Source organism: Scophthalmus maximus, chromosome 15, assembly GCF_022379125.1.
Source record: "Scophthalmus maximus strain ysfricsl-2021 chromosome 15, ASM2237912v1, whole genome shotgun sequence".
NCBI classification, from domain to species: domain Eukaryota; kingdom Metazoa; phylum Chordata; class Actinopteri; order Pleuronectiformes; family Scophthalmidae; genus Scophthalmus; species Scophthalmus maximus.
In genome coordinates, this window is record NC_061529.1 from 20,853,598 (window position 1) to 20,876,501 (window position 22,904).

At 38.0% G+C, this 22,904-nt stretch overlaps 1 protein-coding gene across 8 annotated transcripts in view; it reads right to left on the reverse strand.

Annotated features, from left to right (window-relative positions):
- Positions 1 to 551: 551 nt before the first annotated feature.
- The window catches only part of nrxn3a (neurexin 3a), a 170,097-nt gene continuing 147,744 nt past the window's right edge, over positions 552 to 22,904 (reverse strand). For 2 of the 8 annotated variants that reach the window (XM_047337831.1, XM_035610712.2), the window contains 6 exons: positions 20,550 to 20,731; positions 17,808 to 17,979; positions 14,704 to 14,793; positions 12,920 to 13,227; positions 12,524 to 12,605; positions 552 to 2,877 (listed from right to left, as the gene is read on the reverse strand). In XM_047337831.1, the coding sequence (XP_047193787.1) occupies positions 2,237 to 2,877; positions 12,524 to 12,605; positions 12,920 to 13,227; positions 14,704 to 14,793; positions 17,808 to 17,979; positions 20,550 to 20,731 (1,475 nt within the window). In that variant the 3' untranslated portion in view covers positions 552 to 2,236. Of the gene's footprint in view, positions 3,172 to 6,453; positions 6,994 to 12,514; positions 12,606 to 12,919; positions 13,228 to 14,703; positions 14,794 to 17,807; positions 17,980 to 20,549; positions 20,732 to 22,904 lie in introns of all 8 variants that reach the window. The other 6 variants (XM_035610715.2, XM_035610720.2, XR_004785369.2 and 3 more) reach the window with 5 other exon arrangements.

Sequence of the window (22,904 nt, forward strand, 5' to 3'; positions counted from 1 at the left end):
CATGATTGACAGCTGAGAGAGACTTGCAATTGGTCGAGTGTGAGTACCCACAGCACCTTGATACTGCGGCTCCACATCATGATCACCACTGCACAGACTCTGGCTCCGAATGTTGTCCAGCGCAAGATGGCAGCAACCGTATCGGTGATATTTTTGAAGTTAGAAAGTGGAGATATATCCGCCATCTTTATTTACAGTCATCATGTCATCATATTACAGCATTATGTGTGCTGTAAAAAGAAATCAGGGCATATGTCAAAATGGCAGAGTATTGCCAGAAACGGCAGAATTAATTTTACCGGAGGACTACAGTGTGATTTCAGAAAAATCAAAAAGGAATGTTTTAATTTCTGTTCTTCAGCAAACTGATGAAAAAATAAGGCATTATGAAAAGTAACAACTATAACACAAAAATTTGAATTCCTGGCAACAAAAAGACTGCACCTCCACATCAAATCGAATGACAATGGAAGTAAATATAAAGAGAAATGGCAGTAAAATACTGTCAAAACAAAATGTTAAGTGATGATAAAGAAGTGATAAGACAATGATTTGAGGTGAATAGCCACACCTAAATGAGAGCATTTAAGCTTTTTATTAAAAAAACAAAACAAAAAAAACTGTTAAGCCCCATCCATTATAGCCTCTGTCTTCTGTTTATGTCATAACTCTGACTTTATTCTTTATTCAAAAATAAATAACACTAGTGTAACCCAGAACAAGAAAGCCATGATACAGAAGGAAGGGCACCTTGTATTTGTTGGACAACTGCAAGTAGTTAAATATTCATGCAACTTTAGAAACACCTCTGGTTAGATCTCTAGGCTAACAATACACTTTTATTCTTTATGAATATCAATATGATTCTCCACATTCTGATTAAAGTCTTTCTCCAAGTAAATTAACAGTTAATAGATTTCATCATGTCAAATACGCTGTTAAACCATATGTTCAGTCTGTACAATAGAGGTACTAAAAAATTACAACTGTCATGGTATATGTACAATTTCCTACCTACAAAGTACAACAGCTAGTGTGTAATAAAATATGTAAACAAATTTTCTTGTTTTGTTTTTTTGACACAGCTGACTGTGACAGCAGATAGAATTCACACTTTCAACATTTGATTTATTTTTGTATACACATCTGTTAACAGTTGTTGTAGTACTGCATCTGTCTTCCTCCTGGCACCTCCATAGAAAAAGAGAACAATAGGCAATGAACCAACATACAGTTTGTCGAAAAGATAAAACCACCACTTGGCTGTGCACCAATAAAAGACCTTTTCTTTAAGAGCTAGTTGTTGTTTTTTTCTCAATGTTTTGAAGGGTTCCAAAAGAGGGGAAGGGCTCAGCTCTGATCTGATGACGAACAATTTTGGCATTCAAGAGAACATGGTCAAAGTTGAACACTGTATACTGGAATTTTAGCATGTACACTGTACTTTACTGTTGAATCAGGATGGCATGCATTTCACAATCAGTGGCTCCTTTACCGACAGAACTCGCCACTTCTTTCCACAGAGCACACAGTCACTCTGTCTGTCAGAGTATGAGAATAGATGTGATGAATCAGGTGCCGGAGCAGAACACATTCCATGAGTTCTGCCCATGGCAATTTAATCACTTGGTTTAATGTTATACACAGAAATATATTTTTTTTTCTTGCTGTTGTTTTTGTCATTTTTTTTTACCCTTTTGCTTAAAGCAAAAAATAAGCAAGACATCACACTTGTATTATGTATAAACCATAGAAATTTGTCATATTCTGATACAGCAGTCCTTTTTTACTTTTACAGTGATCATGTGCCTGACCCCCTCATTTTAAAGCACTACATGTTGCTTACATGCTGAAAATGTAGATCATGAGCCTTTTGCAATTAACAATTTTACAAAAAAAAAGTTTTTTTTTGTTCAATGCCAAGGATCACATAGCTCTAAAAGTCACTTAGGAGAATGGTGTAGCTGTGAAATATTTCTATACTGATAACGTCTCTGACCAGATAGAAGAGTGAGTTCTCTAAAGTTGCTATTTAGCCTTGTCTTTATGCTTACAATAGTAAGTGTGCTTTATATTACAGTACATATCATCAGTCCAACTACTCAGCACAGTATAAGATTATTCAAGTTCCATGTTATACCATCATTTGTCATAGCTCCTCGCAAGGAAACTGATAAGTAAATGTTCTCTTAGTGCTTTCTTTCTTCATTCTCTTGTGTTCGCCAAAGTCTCACAGTCACACGTAATACTCCTTATCCTTATTTTTCTGTTTCTTGTTGCTGCCTTTCAAGCTCTGCTGTTTGTCCTTCATCACAGCGCCATTGCTCTGCACAGCTGAGTTGGTTATGTAGTTTCTGCTCTCGTCCACCTGGTAGGAGCCTTCATCCCTGTTCCTGTACTTATACATGGCATACAGGAGGATGAGGATGCACAGGGCAGCGGCTGCCACTATTCCGATGACCATCCCGGTGGTGCTGCTAGATTCACGGACCACTTCCGAGGGCCCTGGAACTCGCCTGACGCCGGGTTCTGTGGGGTGTGCTGTGGGTATATTACGGAACATTGGGGAGGTTATTAATGGGCCCCTCAGCTTGGTGCTGTCTACCTCAAAGGATGTGGGCAATGGAAGCAACACTAGGTTGGGCTGGGGTTTTAGCTCGCGGATAATCATTTTGCCAGCCGGCTGTCTGGCCGGAGCATTGTGGAGGGTTGCGGTGGAGGCAGAGGTGGCGGTGGTGCGGCTCTGGTCGGCGGTTAGTAGTATGGCGGTAGCGGTAGTCCTACTGCGTCTGGAGACTGAAGGTTTGTTAGCTCTAAAAGTCTTGGCCGTGTGAGCTTTGTAGCCACCTTCAAAGCCTGACGTGGACAAGGTCTTATCTGTTACCAAGGAGAAGGTCGTGTAAAAATCTTCATCATCAGTAGGGGGCAGGTTAGACTTGATTGCTTCCCCAGAGCCATACCCCGATATCACCAAGCCATCATCATCACAATCATCGCTGCCTCGGTCCGACAAGCAAGGTACCCCCGCCTCAGTGGCCTTGGACTCTTTGGTGGTCTCAATAATGGTGAGGAGTGGGTGGTGGGTTGAGGGAGTGGGAATGAAGGGTGCACGAAGAGCTACAGAGGGGTGCGCTAATGGATCCTCAAGTACTGGGATGACTAACTCAGCTCCTGGGGTTGGAGACAGACAGGTTAGAGGGCGGCATGGGTATTTAGTGAAATATTCTAAATTAGACACATTGGACAGAAAAACAAAAACAGGCAACGACAACACCCAAATCAAAGACAAATAACTTTGCATATCAATGCTAAATCAAGAAAAGTGACATATTTCTGATATCAATTTTAAGGTTTAAGAGGTCTGTAAGGATGAGTCAGAAAGATCAAGCAAAGTTTGCTTAAAATTCACTAACCCTCCACACTGAAACTTTTTCATTTTTAAACATTGATTCAAAACTAAAAAACTTGATGATCGTTTTGACTCTGTACCAGAAGAAATCTCCATCTTTATTGGACCTGAAAATGCATGTACACTGAGCGTGTGCATGCCGGTGTAAACAATAAGCAGATGTTCTACTCTGCAATCAGTTGCTTAGTTGCAGAAAACACTAATGAGAAACAGCGATGCTGCCACGTTTTATCAAAGTTTTGAATTCACTGTTGGAAGTCAAGTTGTGACTGATAAGAACCAGTCAGAAAATGGATGTGGGCATCATCAATTTCTAAAGTCTCCGTTTCTACCGGTACAAACTAAAATGCGACCCCGGCATTTTCAAACTGAAATGGGGCCAGCAGTGTTTCCAACACTCTCCGTTTTAGGCGCTGGCAAAGTAACGTGATTGAAAACTAAAACCTAATAGCGTGGATCAAGCCTCAGTATGATTTAAGAAACTTTTTAGGGGAAACTTCAAATCCCCCCCTCGTGTCTCATATTAATAAAACCTCACCCTTTAAAGCATGGCAGTAAAATAATGAAGGTTAAATAAAATCTATCATCAAAAACAGTTGTGTCCTAATACAAATGACAGACTGATGGCAGCATCACTACTCAGTAGCTCTCAGATCCTCTTAAACCTCTTGCCTTTTTTAAAGCTGGGACAGACAACTGAAGTTATAGTCCCACAAATATTTCTTGGATGTAGAGCTGTTCTGGAGGTAAAAGTGAACTCAGTGTATAGGTTCAAAGTTAATTATGAGGTCACCTTAAATTGTGAAGATTTAACGGATTGTGAAAAATTGAATAAGGACAAAAATGCAGAAATCACTAAATGATGTTTGCCAGTATGAGAAAAATTTGGTCAATCAGGATTGATTCAAGAATAAATTAATATCCTAGGCAATTTAAATTATTAAAATAACTGAGCATCCAATAATTATACATAAAGTCAACAGTCCTAATTGTTAGGCGCAAACCATGAGGATATTAAAAACACCTGCAAAAGTTTTTATTTCATTACCAAAAGTTTACCACAAATGAATTTGTGCATATTAGTTATATCTAATTTTACATTTGCACAAAACAAATCTCTGCAAATTTCTTGAATAAGGCCCAGTGTTTTCATGTACATAACCAAGGTATTTCAGATCACGGCAGGCCAATAAACTGTAAATTAAAACAGGGTACATTGGTCCCCAACTCTTATTTTGGCCAAATAGTTTGAATGCAACGAATTTCTTGATGAGTAGCTCTATGACCAAGAAAAACCTGTTTAGCTATAACTCATTTTTGATTCATACAATGCCAATGGCAAAGCAAGGTCACCCGAATGTTCACCCCTTGTCAAATACTGGCCTCTTAGTTGTCAGCCGACAAAAAAAAAAATAGAATGAAATATGTACCCATTTTCCGTCAAACTACATATATTTAGTTCAAAAATAAATTGAAATTAAAATCTAAACCCCTGTTTGCCACAGTGAAAAGTTACTACCATATGCTGAACAGTAGTTTGACCAAGGCTTTCCATAGATGTGTAATTCTGCACCATAAATGTGTAAAAACTTGTTAAATCTGGCTTTTTAAATATTACTACTGAACAACAAACTTCGCAGTTCAGAAAGGTCCCACTATAAAATGTGTTTTAGTCATTTCCGCCTCTCTTGGATAGTTGACTGTCACTGTGCAGATGGAACTGTTAGGGAAAAAAAGTTTTAAGTGCCCGTTGAGTGCTGCTCTTTTTACCAACAGCACTTTGGAGTAAAAACATTAAAGGTTGTGGACACAAAGATTAATCAATGCGGAAAAAATAAAAACTTTAAGAAGTTTGAAAAAGGTTTGATAGATTTATAGGACGTGATCTGAAGCGGGTGTCATAGAGGTGAACATTCAAATTACCATTGATATTAAAAAATATATCAACTACCATCAAGCATGTGCATACTGAATCTTTGATGCACATTCAAGACTACATAACAATAAATCAAAAAAATCAACGGAATATCGTTATACGTCATCACAAAAAGACAACACGTACATTCACAAGCACACAATTCTGTAGATCAAACAAAGGTTTTATTCTATGATTTCAAACAATAATCAACAATTGAAGATGATAAAAGATTCAGTTGTCAGTGTTCACAGCTTGATCGGAGATGCAGTTTGAAATAATAGAGAAGATCGCATTGTCTCTAATTTAGTCAGTATTTCTTAGAGGTAGTAGATGTAGCCTTTTGTGTTCATGAAGAGTATTACTAAATACCGATAATTAAATCAGCCTCTGTTTAATTCATGAAAAGATTCTCACCAACCATTTTATTTGGAACAAATCCTGTAACTGTAACACAAGATTTTATCTAATGGAATCATATGATACAATATTAGAATTTGTGTTTATTTGTAGTTTGAGGAAGGTTAAATTTGTGGACAGGAAATCAATTAGTTTAACTAGTTTTGGAGGACCCAAACCGCCAAAATGAAAAATGAATAAATAAATTAACAAACAAAAAACTTTGATTAAATATATAAAAGAATATACCATTTAATACACCACACTCATTCAGGCATCAATTAATGTATATATCTTAACTAAAATAATGACATATCTCTCTTAATTTGCTTCTGTATCTATCTACTGTTGTATCAAGTCCCACCATTTATTTACATGTCCATCAAATGTTCCTTCTGTTTCCAACTTTTGAAAAAATAAAATAAATTGGAATAAATCAATAGGGGAATGCAATAAATAAGGTAGATAAATGCAGAAGCAAATTAAAACAGAAATATCATTTTTTTTCAATTGTATATAAATTGGGTTGTTTGTTTATTTTTTTGTTTAGTTTTAATTCACGTAACTTTGCTTCTCTATACCATGTCCAGTGCCACTTTGCTTTTCGAGTGAGATACATGTGAATGGCCAATCCTCACATTTTACAAACTGCATCTTTAAAAATAAAAAGAAAGGAAGAAAAACAATTCACAGAGAACAATAACATACATACTGTAAATTTTCAACTTACATCAACAAATTGCCCACATGATTTAGGCATGAGGAAAAGAATTTACAAAGGAAACGTTGTGTAAGAATGTTGGATAGCCACTTGGTACCGTTAAATATCATTTTTATCCATAGTAGAGTGTGTTCTATCTTAAAACATGACGGTACAGGGAGGCAACAACACATACATCCACACCACATAACATAAAAATAAACACCATAATTCTGTTTTTTTTCCGATGTTTTTCTTTTTCCTGGTAAATAATTTCCTTTTACAAAAAAATGTGTATCTACATCTTTTTTTCATTGTAATAGACTTCAATATTATCTAAAATCTATTCATGTTACAGTTTTTGCTTAAATTGTCATTTGTTCTTTAGTGTAGAATGGATGGATTACTTGATATTTTAACATCTCTAAAGACAAGGGAGAAGGTGAAGAAGGGGTGGGACCTCTGAACACACTACATAGGAAATGAGGGTGATGAGGGTGACAGTGTAAGTCAGTTGCCATGTCCATGTAAAGGCAGTACGAAGCGGTCGGGCGGCATTAGAGCTTTTGGCTGTAAGGAAGGGATGGGGATATACAAACAATGAGCAATATACATGCCCATCTACAGAAAAGAACAGAAGAAATCTAACACTGACAAGTCTGACAAACCCTAAACTGCAACTTCTTAGCCATGCAATTCATTTGTTTTTTGTCTTACAGTCAAAATATTATTCAGCAAAGATTAATTTGTTTTTTTCAAAATAGATTAAAAAAAACTGAAAAAAGGAAAATATGTGAGAAATGGGTCGGGAACTGCTTCACCTACTAATTTGTGGGCTTACAATTACAAAATGTCAGTAACTGAGTTGATTGTCACACTGTTTTCCTTTATTTTTGTTATTATTTCCCAGGAAAGCATATTTTGGGAAATAAAACACACAAGTTAGTCACTGAAGTAGTTCCAAATCACATAAAGTCAAATTATATCAGAAAAATATTTCACACTGTCATTTGAATATTATCTGATTGACAAAAAAAACAAACCAAACATACTTAATGAGCCAAAAACCATAATCAGAACCAAAATGCCAGTGATCAATTGGATAAATGCAAAAAGTATGACCAGTTAAAACTACCAAATGATGTGTGTTAAGATGAGAGAACAAAGCCATTTAAAATTTTGCACACACTACAACCAGATGCACACAATAGAAAACAGACACGGTTGAGAGAGGCACCCGACTCGGGGACGGGCTCCTCTCTCATGCGTTTCTTCATGACAAATCTATCTGTAATGTTAGTCTTTAAACATGAACCGGCCGTGCAGTCTGGGTGTACATCAGAGGGAGAAGGTGCTGGCTGAGAATGGGTCACTATTATTCATTTTTGGTTTTGTTTAAGTCGCACTGCAGGATGTTGATGCATGCTTAAAGTAAGTTGCATTTAGGGAAAGTAGAAAAGAAACAACACAGCAAACTGAGGGCAGGTAATGTTAGAAAAATAGGAGATGGACACTGTGTCCCAATCCCTTACTATAAACCAATGGTTCCCTGAGGTCGTGTGACACTCTGTACTGGCAAGAACCAACATGTGATACAACATGCATGCAGACAGACGTCAGTCAAACTGGAACTTTGTAAAGCTATGGCCAGTTCTCTACTTAGACACAATAGTATCCATTATCACCACTCTCATTCAGTAAATCCATTTACTTTACCATCAGTGTGAACTCACTACCCCCTCCCAAAGGAAAAGAAAGTTAAATGTTGTCTGCAGTATGCAATTGGGACACAGCTCAAGTTTAAGTAATAATGGGGGAAGTGGGGGGAAAAAATATAAAAACACAAAAACAAACATATATTAATAATTCTTTGTCATATGCTCGATGTGGAATGCGGTTTTTAGAGGATTCAAAGTATGACAAAGGGTCGAACGATGAGCTTAAAGCTGATATCCATAACAGTGTGCAACGGTGGAAGGTCCGTCGCGGTCCCACTTAAAAAAGATTAACAAAACGTCTCACAGACGAGGAAGAAGAATAACACTGAAGCCCTACTTGATGCCATTTTGTGTACTGTAGCCAGTAGCAGGGTATTGTTCTCGCCCCTATCTGTGTCGGGAAATTTATTATTAACTTTTTGAGCAGTCAAGAAAGGTCATGTAAAGAAAAATATGGTCCAAAAGAACCTTTTTCAAGATATATCTTCCAATATTAGAGGGTCAATCTCAAGCTTCAATTGATCAGAAAACTATTAACCATCATATGATGCAATATGAGAAGTAATGTTGTTATAAAGTCACAAAGAAGTCAAAAAATGACATCATGTATCGTTAAAAATGCATCTTTTGTGGTATCTCTGCATCTTATAGAGGACTAAAGACACTTCATGATGACGTTAATTTGAAATTGCATTATTACAGTATAAAAAAAGTTAACATCGCGTCATTGGGGTATATTCAGTGTATGTACCAACAGAACGAGCAAACCAGTATCGAAGCAGCAGCTTTCCGTGGGGGTGATGGACAGACAGAATCAGGTTTGGGCTCAAACAACCTCCAGTTGTGGCTTCTGTGTTTTACGATGACTTCACAATTTAGAAATATCTATATTAAAATGATTAAATGAAGCATATTATGGATACCAGCATTTAAGTTTTTTTGACATATTTTGTCTAATGCAACCTACATGTTTTTTTCCATGTGGGGTAAAAGAAAATAAAAAATAGGGTCGGAGAGGAATTCCATAAGATGGCATATGTCTGACATGTCTATACTTGCGACTTGTGGTGGCAGAGGAGGCAGGAAATGTATGTAAGACCTAAGATCTGGTTATCTCTCTGTACCAAATCCCAATCGAGTGCCAGCGCTTTCTTCTTCCTACATTTAAAGTGTATATTCCTCACTGCAAGGAGCACATTGGCCCTAATGTAAAATTACATCAGGCCAAGCGTGCTAAGTCATTCAAAACTGAGTCGGTGTGACCGAGTGCAAGTGAAAATTAAACTTTTTCTTTTGTAATGACAGCGGCAAAGAAGCTGTAATAAATGTCCAAACTATCTAACTGTAATTCATGGCCAATGCTTTATCCTTTCAATGAGGTCATAATATGAATTCACTGTATGGGATTTGTGCAACTAATCACATTCAGCTGTTACAGTATGTCACATACATCATTCTTTTGGTCGTGTGTCTGTTGTGCACCTGATGAAACCAATATTCACTTAATTTTTATCTCAGGCTTTTGTCGCTATACCTTACATTCTCCTGACATAAAGAGCTGGCTCTTTAACTTCTAATGCTTGATTTTCAATTTAGTTTCTCTCGTATTAGGTTTCATGTTGTTGCCACTGCCTGTGTTGCTGCGGCTGATGATTTTGTTTTTATGGTCTGATTTTTTTCACCACTAGAAAATGTATATTAATGCCCATTTTTTAGGAGGAAGTCTTTCTCTTGATTGGGAATGGTCAGAGATATTTTAGGGAAATCATCCAGAAAGTGAATTGTGAGAGCGCTGAGACAGCTGAAAGTTACAATTTGTGAGGAATTAATTTTGAACAACAAATCTGCCTCTTATTTGAAACTGTAACTGCCTCTTATTTGAAACTGTAACTGTAACTGAGTCTTATTAAATATGGTCGTAATGTTAATCAATAAAACTGACAGTGTATTTATTATTGTCCATGGGATGTTTTTGAAATTAAATCAAAGATTGTATGGTCTTCAGGAGAAATAGAATCATATAGAATTTGATTACTTGTTTACAAGTGTAGTATGAACTCTTTCAGAAATCTGCATAACTGCCATCTTATGAAATAAGAAAGGTAAGGAGAACACAAGAGATTCTCAACAGAGAACAGAATCACTTGATGACGTCGTGAAACAGACAACAGTCACATGGACAAAACAAAGACAGCCTGGGTAAGACGGCATTCAAAGACTTTTGATGACGCTATGGTCGGCAAAAAATTTAAATAAGAAAATGAGTGCGGACAAAGCAACCAAGTTAGTCCAAATGTGAGGGGGTGAAGGCTGTTGACTCAAAAAGCATGCAAAGAAGCGATCCAAGGTGACCGGGTAGAGAGTGATTGGAAGAGTTTGCAAAATCATGGTAAAAATTCGAATTAAAGCAGGAAAGCCAAGAATTCATGGCAAAAAAAAGGTACGGATATATATATTTTGTTGCCATCCACTTTGAAATGTGTTCAAATGCAGTGAAGAATTGGGGGAAAGAATGACTGAAGAATTTGCACCATACAACAGTTTTGTTGTTACATATGGAATGTTTTCTGTTCAAGATAATAATAAAAAAGTTGATGGCAAGACAAAACATATATTTTAGCCTTTTAATTTGCTTTGGAAAAAGGGATGTTTTCATTAAAAACTGCATTGTTCTTCAGAGTATATGTGGAAGCAATTATCACCCACCAAAACATCATGCCACACATGAGGCCAAAATACAAGAACGTGTTTCTGCATAAATGGCGAATAGACGGCGAAAAAGAAAAGAAAAAAAGAACAGACGAACCTAAACAGGATATAGCAGTGACTCCCAAAAACAACAAAAGAAATTTGAAATCAAAGCATGCTGCTGCCCACGTCAACGTGATGTTAGGTGTTAGAATGGTGTGAATTTCTGTGTAAACACATGACTGGATGACTGGGGCCCCGTCTTTGTCTTTCTTCACAAATCCCCATGTGAATCTCAGGCTCAGCTTTAAACCCGTTTGCACCACAACCTTTTGCACTCTTTGAAAAAATTTGGGAATGGCCTTTGTCAGTGGAGCAGCATGCATTTCCTCAGCCAGCATGCGTCTGAATGCTACCATCAAGAATTAGACTACTTTCAGGAATATAGCAATCAGCTGTTGATCCCTGATACAAAACAAGCATTGGTATAGTAGTGGTATGTAGATTTGTAATTGCTGCACAGTCATTTTACATGTAAAATAGTATGCAATACGATATAGGCTATATATGCAAAATATATTATATTATTTTTATATGCTATTATAAGAAGGTTTGTCATTAAGTGTCCTTTACTGTTTCTGTAGTAATTGGTCATGACTGACGTGCCCCACAACAACACTTTAAAAGTAAAAAATCATATGAGTACATGATACACATCATTTTTAACGTCTATGTTTTGTGTTTTTAAACGGGGTATAGAAACTAAAACATGTCAACAGAAAAGACATAACGCTTCTATTGTTTAGTATGGAAGTGACGACATGGCTGTTTCCTACCAAAACGAAACTTACGATAACACGGAAATTCCCAAATTCTTTCAAACTAATTTTTTGAGTTGCTGGAACATTTGAGAATTTCTTAATATTTGGTCACAAAAAAGACAGAATAACAAATACACCTTAGAAAAGCAAAAGTATGACCCGAAAAAAAAAGGAAGCTTGTACACAGAAATTCAATGATATCTGTTCTCTATTACGTGTCCCAACAAAAGCCTCTAAAAATGGGGTGCAAAAAAATGTAAAACACAAATGAAAACTAAAAGCAAAAAAGTATCAATGTGGCCGAGACAACACACTGCATATTTAGCTAGAAAAAAATGTTTCTTTAAAGACACTGTCAAATATGTATTGTTTCAAATATGAACGTTTGCAGAGCAGTGAATGGCAGGAGCACGATGCGACACATGTTGCAGCATCAGTGCAGAGAACATGGTTCACCATCATTCAGATTTTGCACTTTTGTGATGACATGTGCTAACTATCATTATTCCTCTCAGCCAACAAAATCTGTATGTAGACTGGTGACCATGTTAACCACTTTGGAAGACCCCATGTGCAAGTGTAGCTCATGATATCAATTACCATCTCTGTTTCTGGTGTCAACTAACAGCATTAACTGGACTGTATGACTGATGTATTTGAATTTGCACTTTGCATTTAATAATCCAGCTTTCCTTGGATTGGGTAATGTACAGTGCAGCTCGCTATGCTTACTGTTTCTACACTGGTGGTTTTTAATGAAGTTACACTTTGTCTAACCATGGGGGTGTGATGCTTTTGAGGATGTTTCCATCCCCTGGTGCAGATGAGTGAAAGCACAAAGAAAGCAAGCAAATGCAAACTAACCTAGCCCACCTGCTTGGCTAGTGTCACACTCCTCCAGGTCTTCGTCATCGCTCGAACACTCTGCGGATGACACTATTTCATCTGGCGCGTGCTTCGCGACCACAACGTTGGTCGTCGAGAGGTCATAGCCGCAATACAGGTACCCAAACACAAGGAGCAAAAGACAAAGGAGACACACAAAGACAAGAGGAGATAAATACAAAACAAGTTAGAAGACAGAATATTATTCAGTGACTTTGGAGTCACACATGATCTAAGTAGAGAAAACTTAGATCATAGGTCATATAAGGGGAAGGTAAGTTTATGGCTGTATATATTTTGATTCACATCCTATTCAGTATGTCTTCTTTCATAGAGTATGTCTAACCCCCTGTATGTAAAGTTATTATGGAAGTCTGTCAATACCTGTACAGTTGAAGAGGACCTGTGTTTCCGCGTGGTAGTGGTGGACATCATGGTAGTAGTCTCAACAAAGTTTGTGGACATCTCCGGAGGCATGGCCGTGCTCCTGGCTGAGCCTGCCCCACTGGGCACATCACCTACCAACCTCACACTGCCGTTAATCTTGATGTTGGGGTTACCCTCAGCAGCCATGTTCAACACCTTGAGGCCATTATAGTAAAGGCCTGAGAGTTGACCCTGAAATGGGCGGCCACGATCACTACCACCAATTCCGACGGTGGCTTGAGTGTTGAAAATTGTCAGCTGCCGTCCTAGAGGAGAAATCCAGAGGTAATATATTTTCAAGGGGGGAGAGAACCTTCAAATATGACTGTTCATAGCTCAACTGCTCCTTTGCAACAAGACTACGGGCCATATTTCTGTGGCGGTGCAACAACCACAGCTAGCAGTGCTGCAGCAGTTTTTGTATTCTTGTGAGCTTGAAATTCTCTTTGGCTGTCTGTGTGGTATTGTAGAGGCAGCACAAAGTGCACAGTGCACTTGTTCAAGGAATGGCACAAACAGGTTAGAGGTTGATTGAAATGAGACAGTGAGTTGTTTTTATCTTTGTAGAGATCCGTTTCTGGTGCAGCTTCAATCTGCAGGTGGCAGGACAGATACAATGATAAATCTGGAAGTGCTACTGTGCAGTGCCATTGAACACGGGTGAGACATCAGGCTTCTCAGTTAGAACTCAGTATCCTAATTACCTACAGTTGTCTTGTAGGAGGTCTTAGTACAAAGGCTCAATCCTGTGGATCCTTTACAACTTTTTTTCAAGCTTAAGTGAAGGTTTCTTACGTGTCTGTAGTAGTCACTGTGATTGGCTAAGCTGTTTCAGCTATAAGACCAGTGACTGGCTGAGTGTATTCAATCACCACCGCACTCATGGTGCGCTCAGACCAAATGCAATGAAATGTTAAATGCAATGAGATTACATACAAAGTCGTGCAAAGACGGGCAATGCAAATGCCGCGGAACGATTTGCGAAATCCTCCCGACGTCAGCATCCAACAGAAAACGGACAAATATTCTCGGGTTGTGATAACTTGCGTTACTTTCCAGTAAATGTAAATGATCCGGTGGCCAAACTTGCATGAGAAACGCCAGGCAAAAAATTTGCTAAGCGTTTGGTGTGAACACAGCATTAGCCGTTGTCCAGTTTGTATTATTAGACATGCATTATTCAAATTGGGACGTTAGCTTTGAGATGCCCAAACAGGATGTAACCAAGACCTACAGCTTTGAGCTGGTTGTTGCACTTACACGATTAGGATAAGACTTTCAGAGGCCACATGAATATAACACACTATGAACATAACATTTCATAATAATGGGAGATTTTATTACTAAAAACTCATTCATTTTTAATTATATATGAAATGATATTACAACTTATTGCTTAATTTATTCACACTCATTTAGTTCAAGTTAAATATGTTTTTTATCATTTAAGTCACACATCCCATACAAAGTTGTATAAAATGGTTTAAATTCATGTTAATGCTATTAGCACTAAGTTTAATGCTACTTTGTTAGAAAAGGAAAGCATCATTTTGTTCTGGCAAGTTCAAAAGAAAGTTCATACAAAGAAGTTATGAGTTTCATTAATGTGGCATCTTCTGGGTGGAAGTGGGCATCACTGAAAAACACTCAAATCCAACATTATAGAAGTGCAGATTATATTTTTTCAAATCATACCAGTATTGTAAAAACACAAGAATGGAAATATGTTTGTTTGAAATTACCTTTCTCTTGAAGCCACTCTTCTACTGGTCTGGCGTATTTGAAAGGAATTTTCTTATTGGCCATTTGATAGCGTTCAATGTCGCTGTTCCCTTCAAAAGTTTAAGAAGAGATTTATAAAGACATTTATATATCATCAGCATCATGTCATCATGTCACCATGTCACTTTCCCTCTCACATTTACATTATGTTAAAATAATTTTATCTGAAGATTACATTTTTATTAGACTGACTTTAGTTACTGCATAAATCCATATATGTGGTTTTAATAGGAAAACAAACAAACTGAATTCATCAACAGTGTTAAATTTGATAAAAAAGTGAAGAGGACATAAAGTTTGTTCATGTGATGTCACCACGCCTGTCACCACACTGAGTGAATAATAAATTTGCACCTGCTGCTTATATATATATATATGTATATATATAAGCAGCAGGTGCAAATATATATATATATATAAACTTACAAAATTCTGTTTTGACCGCACTAAAGGTTGAAATATTGCTGCCACCACAGTTTATGTTTGTGCGATGGTTATGTATAAGACATAAACATGTGAAATGTGAAAAGTTAGTAGGCTTTGTGCCAAATATATTCATTTATACTTTTATACTTTTGTAATGTTACATTTGGGTCCTTCTCTTTGAAGGATTCTGAAAATGATCTTCTCACATTTCTTCTACTACTATGTGAATGCACAGTGGGAGAGCCTTTTATTTGTATTTAATGAGTGAACATTTGCAGTGACACCACATGCACACTCTCATGTCAGTGGAAGAATCACATTTACAGTAAACAGCTGTGAACAGTGTCAACAGAAATCATTGGAAAAAGGGTTATGTCGCCAACAATACGCATCACAGCCAACATGACTTACATTTCACTGGACAGTATGAGTGCTTTTGGGACTGATAGAAATACAAACAAGGATCTTAAATGTAGATCCTTCTTAGTAAATATAGTTGATGTGTAGGGGTATGGACGCGGTTTTGGTATGAAAAGTCAGAAACTGACCAAACACCTCAACCACCAAAGCTAGAATGTACTTGCTGTATGGACAGAGTCTACAGATGAGAGTCCCATAAGTACACATAAGCAAGCTTTTCGTGAAAACACCCCATTAAGCAAAGGAATCAAACAATGATTCTGCAAAGACATGGCCCCAATTTACATTGTTGAGAGAATGTATGACTAACGTCACAAGTAAAGACGTGCCGTTATTTGGATATAAAACAACCTCTGTTACATACAATGAGGTCGGAAAGTCTGAGACTTCTTTTCTCTGACACTTATAAAACATGAATATTTCAATTCAGAGTGCCACTGTGACTGCAATCAAGCTGCAGGACAAAGGTACATTTCTTAAAACGTTTTAACTAAGAAAATCCGCTTTTTTTTCCATCTAGCCAGGCACTTGGCATTGCCACCGAGGGCCAAACAAGAATACTCAAGGCACTGCACATGCGAAAATATGTCCTGTCTGACTGGGAGTGATATTGTCTGTCCTGACGGGACAGAATACAGCCGACGTTTAACCCCATAGAGGAAAAAGGCACAACTTGTGGGAAGAGATCTTTCTTTTCAATTACATTTTCACAGCAAATGGGATAATCTGCAGTCTTCTAGAGCTGGGAACAGGGTATGTTGAAAATCCTGCAGCCCCTGCTACCAGACTGTAAGTGATTTCATATTAACACATATCGGCCATTTTCACAATAATATTGAATCATCAGTATAGTTCAAGGACATGTCCTCCGGTTTCCTCCTCCTTTCTTCTGTCTAGAGTCTCCCTCCCACTGACACCGGGAAGGATCTTTGCCGTGTCAGCATGATGGAAATATGACTGTAGTAAACCATCCAGTGTTTTCATTTAATCGCATGGGATACGATGGCAAAGTCTCAGTGAGCCTCTTATCTGTCTACCTCACAAAAAACACTGTGCAACAACTCCCCCGAGGTTTAATATGGCTTCAAGATTGTGTCTGATAGAGGTAATTGTATTTGTCCTTTTGGGGTATATCGGGTGGTGCAGTAAATCCCTGCTCACGCCGTGTGAAGTCTTTATGCCCAAGTGGAATGTTACTCACACTCTTCCCTACAGTTTTCCTTTTACTATCTATATGTACCTATATCCTCCTTTTATGTTCTCTCCCATCACTCTTCCTTCCTATCACTCTGCAAAAACAAATTAGAAAGATCCAATTCATATCAATTGTCTCCCCCTAACTGTCTCTAACACAACTTTCCAATTGCTGTTGCACGGTGCCACATTTTCAATTAACAAGACCTTGAACCTGAAGTCAGATTTTCATCAATCCCATCATAAGCCGCCAAGGAAGGTCGGGTCCCCTAGAGAAATTACATTTTTTTTAAGTGTTCATGACATGACAAAGGTCAGTCAGCAATGCCAATACGAACATGGTTCAATATAATTCTTTCTCTTAGCACCCAAATCCAGAAGTGATCAGTGATCACACCTGCATTATCCCCAAATCAAATCTTTACTCAAGGTTCACTCATTTAATATGGGTTTGTGTCGCTCTTCCATTTGCTAGTATTGTGTAGGAGCTTAAACATACAGGGGTTTGCCTAGTGGTATCATTCAATATACAGTTCAGGTCCAGTGTTTGACTTCACATCAAACTGGTTTAAATGTTTCACAGAGGCCCAACCCTAGTTAACAGGCCTAATCTTAATATTGCCTATGAAACGATGTCATGAGCTTTATTTTATTTAGTCACATTCAAAATTATATATATATATATATATATATATATATATATATATATACACAGGGGTTCAGTTTAATCAGCTCTGGCAGATATCCTCCATCAGGTGTTAGTGCAAAGTGCATGCGAACAAAAGCAGGAGTTACATTTAATAATGTTGCGTTTCATGCAGATCTTGCCCAGTGACCTTCTCAGCTGACTCATAATGACATGATCCCATTGCCATATTATATCTTGTTGATAGCACCTTTTATAGTTTCAGTAGTAGGTTTCCATTATTTGCTAATACTGTCTTGCCAACACATATATGTACAGTAAAGATGTGAAATAAAGATGATTAGTTTTCGATTGGCTTGATTATTTAGAGTTTAGTACCTGTTGGAAAGTGTTCATTGATTGACCAGTTGTCCACCTGCAGCGTAGCATTGCCACCATTCCTGGTGAAACGGACAACATGATACTTCCCATCATTCACTGGGGTACTGCTTTCCTCCACAGTGATATCCACTGTGCCAATGTTGAATGTCACTCCAATTTTCCCTTGTTGCTGAAATGAGAAAACAAAATTGTTCTATTAGAAAACAAACATACAAACAGGATGAGAGCGAACGGTACTGAGGTGTAAAGCATGATGGAGAAATGTGCAGTGTCAGTCAAGCTGGACATTTTTGTCAGAGCTCTGTTTTTTTTTTCTTGTGACCATCAGCAAGTTATTCAAAGTTTCACAACTCATACATTCACCCACCTGCAGTCTCTACTATCACCGTTATGAGGCACTATCATATATTTTTAATGTCTACCCTAGGATGCCTCAGAATGGTGCACTACAACATGGTGTTTACAGTCAGACCCTGGTGGACAAATTCACAGTACACAACCAAAAAAGTTCAAAGAAAAGACCAGCATTCTCTTGGTCACGCTCATGACCTCCTGCACCTTCCTGGGTCTTCGAGACAACAGGTTCTTCCAAAGCAAAGGCTGCTGTCTGGTCTCACAGGAGTTGTCACTGTCATCGCCAGTAACAGTTGTGGCATGACTCTTGAGAATTAGATGTTTGCTCACTGTTGAAGTTTGAGGATCAAGGTGAAATCACTAATACCACCTGCAAGTGGTCATGAGTAAAACAGGTCGCAGTGTTGATTGTGTGATTCAACACGCAATACTGACTCAAGTCTTTAAAAGTCTTGGAACTTTGCACCTTGTATACAGTGAAAGTCACATGGATACTTGGAATACATTTTGAAAATATATTTACAGTTTCACCTCACCAATATTTCAGATTACAAAATATAAATGACTGTGGCCTAATACAGATTGAATACAATGCATCATAAGATGAAAAGATAGCAAACAAAAGCCAGACTGAACAACCTCCACCCACACTTGTCTGCCTTGGTTGTCCACGTGGTTCAGCCAAACACCTGTGGTCTAATGAAAACCTGAAAACCTGACCTGAGCAATCATTAGGGATTCCCAAAATAAAAGTGCAATAAAACAAAAAAATAATATTTTGTCCACCAGTGGTTGTTCAGTCTTGTGCTCAGTGAATGTGCTACTGCTCCATGCCGAGCTGTAATGTCTACTCTCTGATCATGCCTGCACACAGCGAGCATGGATACATCACATCCTGTCAACTGCATCCATGTTTATTATGCCAAATGTTTTTGGAACAGTGGAAACATCAAACTATATTTTACACCTGACAAACATGTGAATGAACAGACAATTGAAATGTGTCTACTGCGGAAAGACAGACGCTCCCTGATGATCCATACAAAGAAAAATAACAAGAGCATGAAATGTATTGAATAAGGTGGTTGATTCAGACTTAAAGAACAGTAAAATTAATACAGAGATACTTGATGGTGATTCTTAAAACAAATAAAATCTAAAACCTGAATAAATAAACTTGAGTTTGTTCAATTATTTGTCAGAGTATAAATCGTGTTGGTCTGGTGTCCAAAAAGTCCAATCAGCCGCACCATTAGATTTCCTATTGAAGGGATGGGACTTCTGTTAGGTCCGCTCTTTATGTTCCCTTCTAATGTCTCCAGCTCCCTGCCCTGCTGAACAGAAGCACAGGAACTGGAATGTCCTTCTTGGTAGCAGCCCAGAACTATTTCTTTATTTGAGAAATGATCAAATACAGGGACCTGGGAGGCACCCGATGAATTGCATCTTCATCAGCTGATTAACAGCAGCAATAAAGAAAAGTAAAAACACGTTTAAACCACTGTCTTCAAAGAGTGTATGCGACCTCTGCCCCTAAGGCGAGATACTACAGGCAAAAACTAATTTTCATACAGTGGCCGATTTTGAGATTTTACATAACATGTCTTCTTTTAGACAGAACAAAATACGCATTAAGCTGTTTATTTCACTTACATTTTTCTGTTTGCATCTGTAGATTTATATGACACATATCTAAAGTCATTTTGTCTAAATCATTATTATTCTTTTTTTTTTTTTTAATAGAATTGGATCAATTAACATTCTGATTTATGGAGTAGGAAAATAGAGATATTCAAATTGTCCTCTTTTATCTAATGAAAGAGAAATTAATAACAATTGCAGTTCTTTTTATCGTATAATGCCACATTTGCATCTTTAAACATAAAATTTAAGAAAGCTTGAAGGACATGCTGTTTGTTAAAAGTGAAGTTGCTGAATCCTGGAAAAAAAACAGTATTACTTTAGATTCAATATGAGATTTGTATCGCTCTTCTGTTTGCTAGTTTTGTGTAGGAGCTTAAAAAAACAACCAGCTTAAACATACAGGGGTTTGACCAGTGGTAACATTCAGTATACAGGTCAGGACTGGTTTAAATGTTTGACACAGGCCCAACCCTAGTTAATAGGCTTGATCTTAATATTTCCTATGAAACAACGTCATGTGCTTTAATTTTATTTAGTCACATTCCAAATTATTTAAAAAAAAATGTTTACAGTGGCAAATCCCCACCCTTAAGGCCTCAAGAGTATTTCAGATACTTTTGTCACAGCTGAACCAAGTTCTTTCACCCTCCGCACACACGAGATGCACCGAAGTAACGGGACAGTCGTTGGAAAGCACATTGCCAGACACAAATGAGACAGAATGTGAGTCTGAGAACTTACTATGTGCAGCATGAGATAGTCCCCCAGACCAGGAGCGCTGTCAATCCGAACCAGGATGCCGTCTTTCAGGGAGGTGCTGAAGCCGACGGTCAGCCTGTCCGTCCTGGTGCTTGGTCTCTCATTGGCCGGCCACTTGAATGAAATGAGGCCTCCTCCTTTCCCAAAGATGTACGTTGTTCCAGCTGAACAGAACGAGAAGAGAATGCATGAATTAGAATACAGAACCAAACTCCCTGAACCAAATCAGGAACAACTCTCTAACTTGATATTTAACAAGAAGACACTGCACTAAGGCACATGGTGATGATTGATGCTATTGAGTGGCACTGTAACAATATCAGGTCTAATCACACAACAGGGATAGAATTTCGATAAAGGAAATGATAACCATCCACCAACATTAATATAGAGTCTGGACGCTGGTTTGGTTTGATAATTGAACAACAACGATGGAATACAAAAATAATCGACTGGACATTGCCCAAAAGTGACAAACATATTGCTCTCATTCCAGAGTGGTGACAAGTGGCTATATTATAGAGTGGTAATTGAATATTCAAACCAGAGATAAAGCTCAAGACATAAAGGTCAGAAAGCAACATTAAGAAAGTCAGAAGATGAGGTAAAAGGAAACTAATTCTGCTTTTATCTTAATAAGATCACAACCTGCTGCTTTTCTTCATCATGAATGATGTGAAATAGAACACATTCAAGTTTTGGGCAGAATCCAAAGACCCCACCTTCGGCTCTGGGAAGTTAAAATAGATTATGACATAGACAAAACAATGAGTTTTTGAAGCAACTAGAATCATTGGTGGTTGGTAGTTGCAGCCCTACATCAACCATCTTAAAATAGGGGACAAAGAAAAATGGCAGACTAACTGCCGAATGCTTACATAATACATAAAAGCATTGCCTTGCGCTTTGTGACACAAAAGCATAGGAAAGATTCCACCGTGTTCTGCCACTGTCCGACATAAAAATACCTCCTCGTACACCACCAACCTTTTCTCCCGGAAAACATCTTTATTTATCGGTTGGGGTGGAAGACAGACATACAAAGCACACGGCTGTCTCACCAGAGACCACGGTTCACGTCCAGACTCCTGTCGGCTCCTCGTGAAGGAAAAACCCTGATTTTGTCAAATTTCGCCAGGAGACAATGTGAACTTTATTCTGTTAAATTATTAAAGCAGGACAGCAAGTAACTAAACATTACCATTACATTAAAACGACCCAATGCTGTAGTCACTGCAAAAGAATATTGTACAGCAAGGTTGCATAAGAACTAACAACATAAAAAAAAGAGAAAGTGATGGGGTCACGTCAACAAAATGTATATGCTGTTGCAGTTCAGTTTTACAGAAACAATTTTAGAGAAAGGGTTGGTGCCACCCACACACCTTTCAGTCTGAAGCAATATCGGCATGACGATTCCCCGTCTGGGAACAACAGGACGGCGGAGTAACAAGACCCAGCCATGCACCACAACAATGCATCTGCCTTTTCTCAGTCTATTCTGGATCACAGTGAAAATGATCCTGGTGTGTCCTCATACAAGAACGTGGTGTCAGGATTAGGAACCTCAGTCATTTTATGTTATTTGATTCACAACCTACATGCCAAGTGCCATTCAATAATGCAGGATATTACATGTACTGCACATGCTTTCAATTACAGACATTTTAAGACATTTCCTTGCAGCCTCATTTGCATGGTAGTCTCTCCCAGTGAAGTTATCAGATATTTGAGGAAAAATGTTTTTAGTGAAATTAAATGTCCTTTCACCTCAGGCATCATCCGTAGAGAGTATTTGATGAAGGCTCGGTCAGCTGTCAACTCAACAGCTCCTTATTGTATTTTGACGGCTCTCTGTTTGCATTTGAACACAGGCGGAGTTACTGTTAGGCAAAGGTCAGTAATTGCCTTGGGCCCCAAACTGCCAGAGGCCCCATAGAGCACTTCATGAACATAAGGTTAAAAAAAGGTTTCTTTCATTTCTCACAAATTAATGTTTTTCAAAAAATATCATGCTGTAAAATGGAACGCTTAATCCATTTTGAGTGTCTTGGGGTCGGTGATCGAACAGAAATGAACTCAAAAGAAGCAAATAAACCCCAGCATTTGAGAAAAGCAGGTATCAAAGGTTACATCCTGTCAGCCACTAATGAGATTAATAAACAGTAGCAAGAAGCAGGCCTTCTTTGCGCTAGCAGCTGCTGCCAGGGCCAGCCCAGGAAACTTGAGTGGTGCTGCCAGCTCACAGGAGGAGGCTTGGACTGGAGGTAATGAGTGTCGCTTTCACTTACCATGATGAAGAACAACTAGGGAAACTAGAGTGAAACTATATTGTAT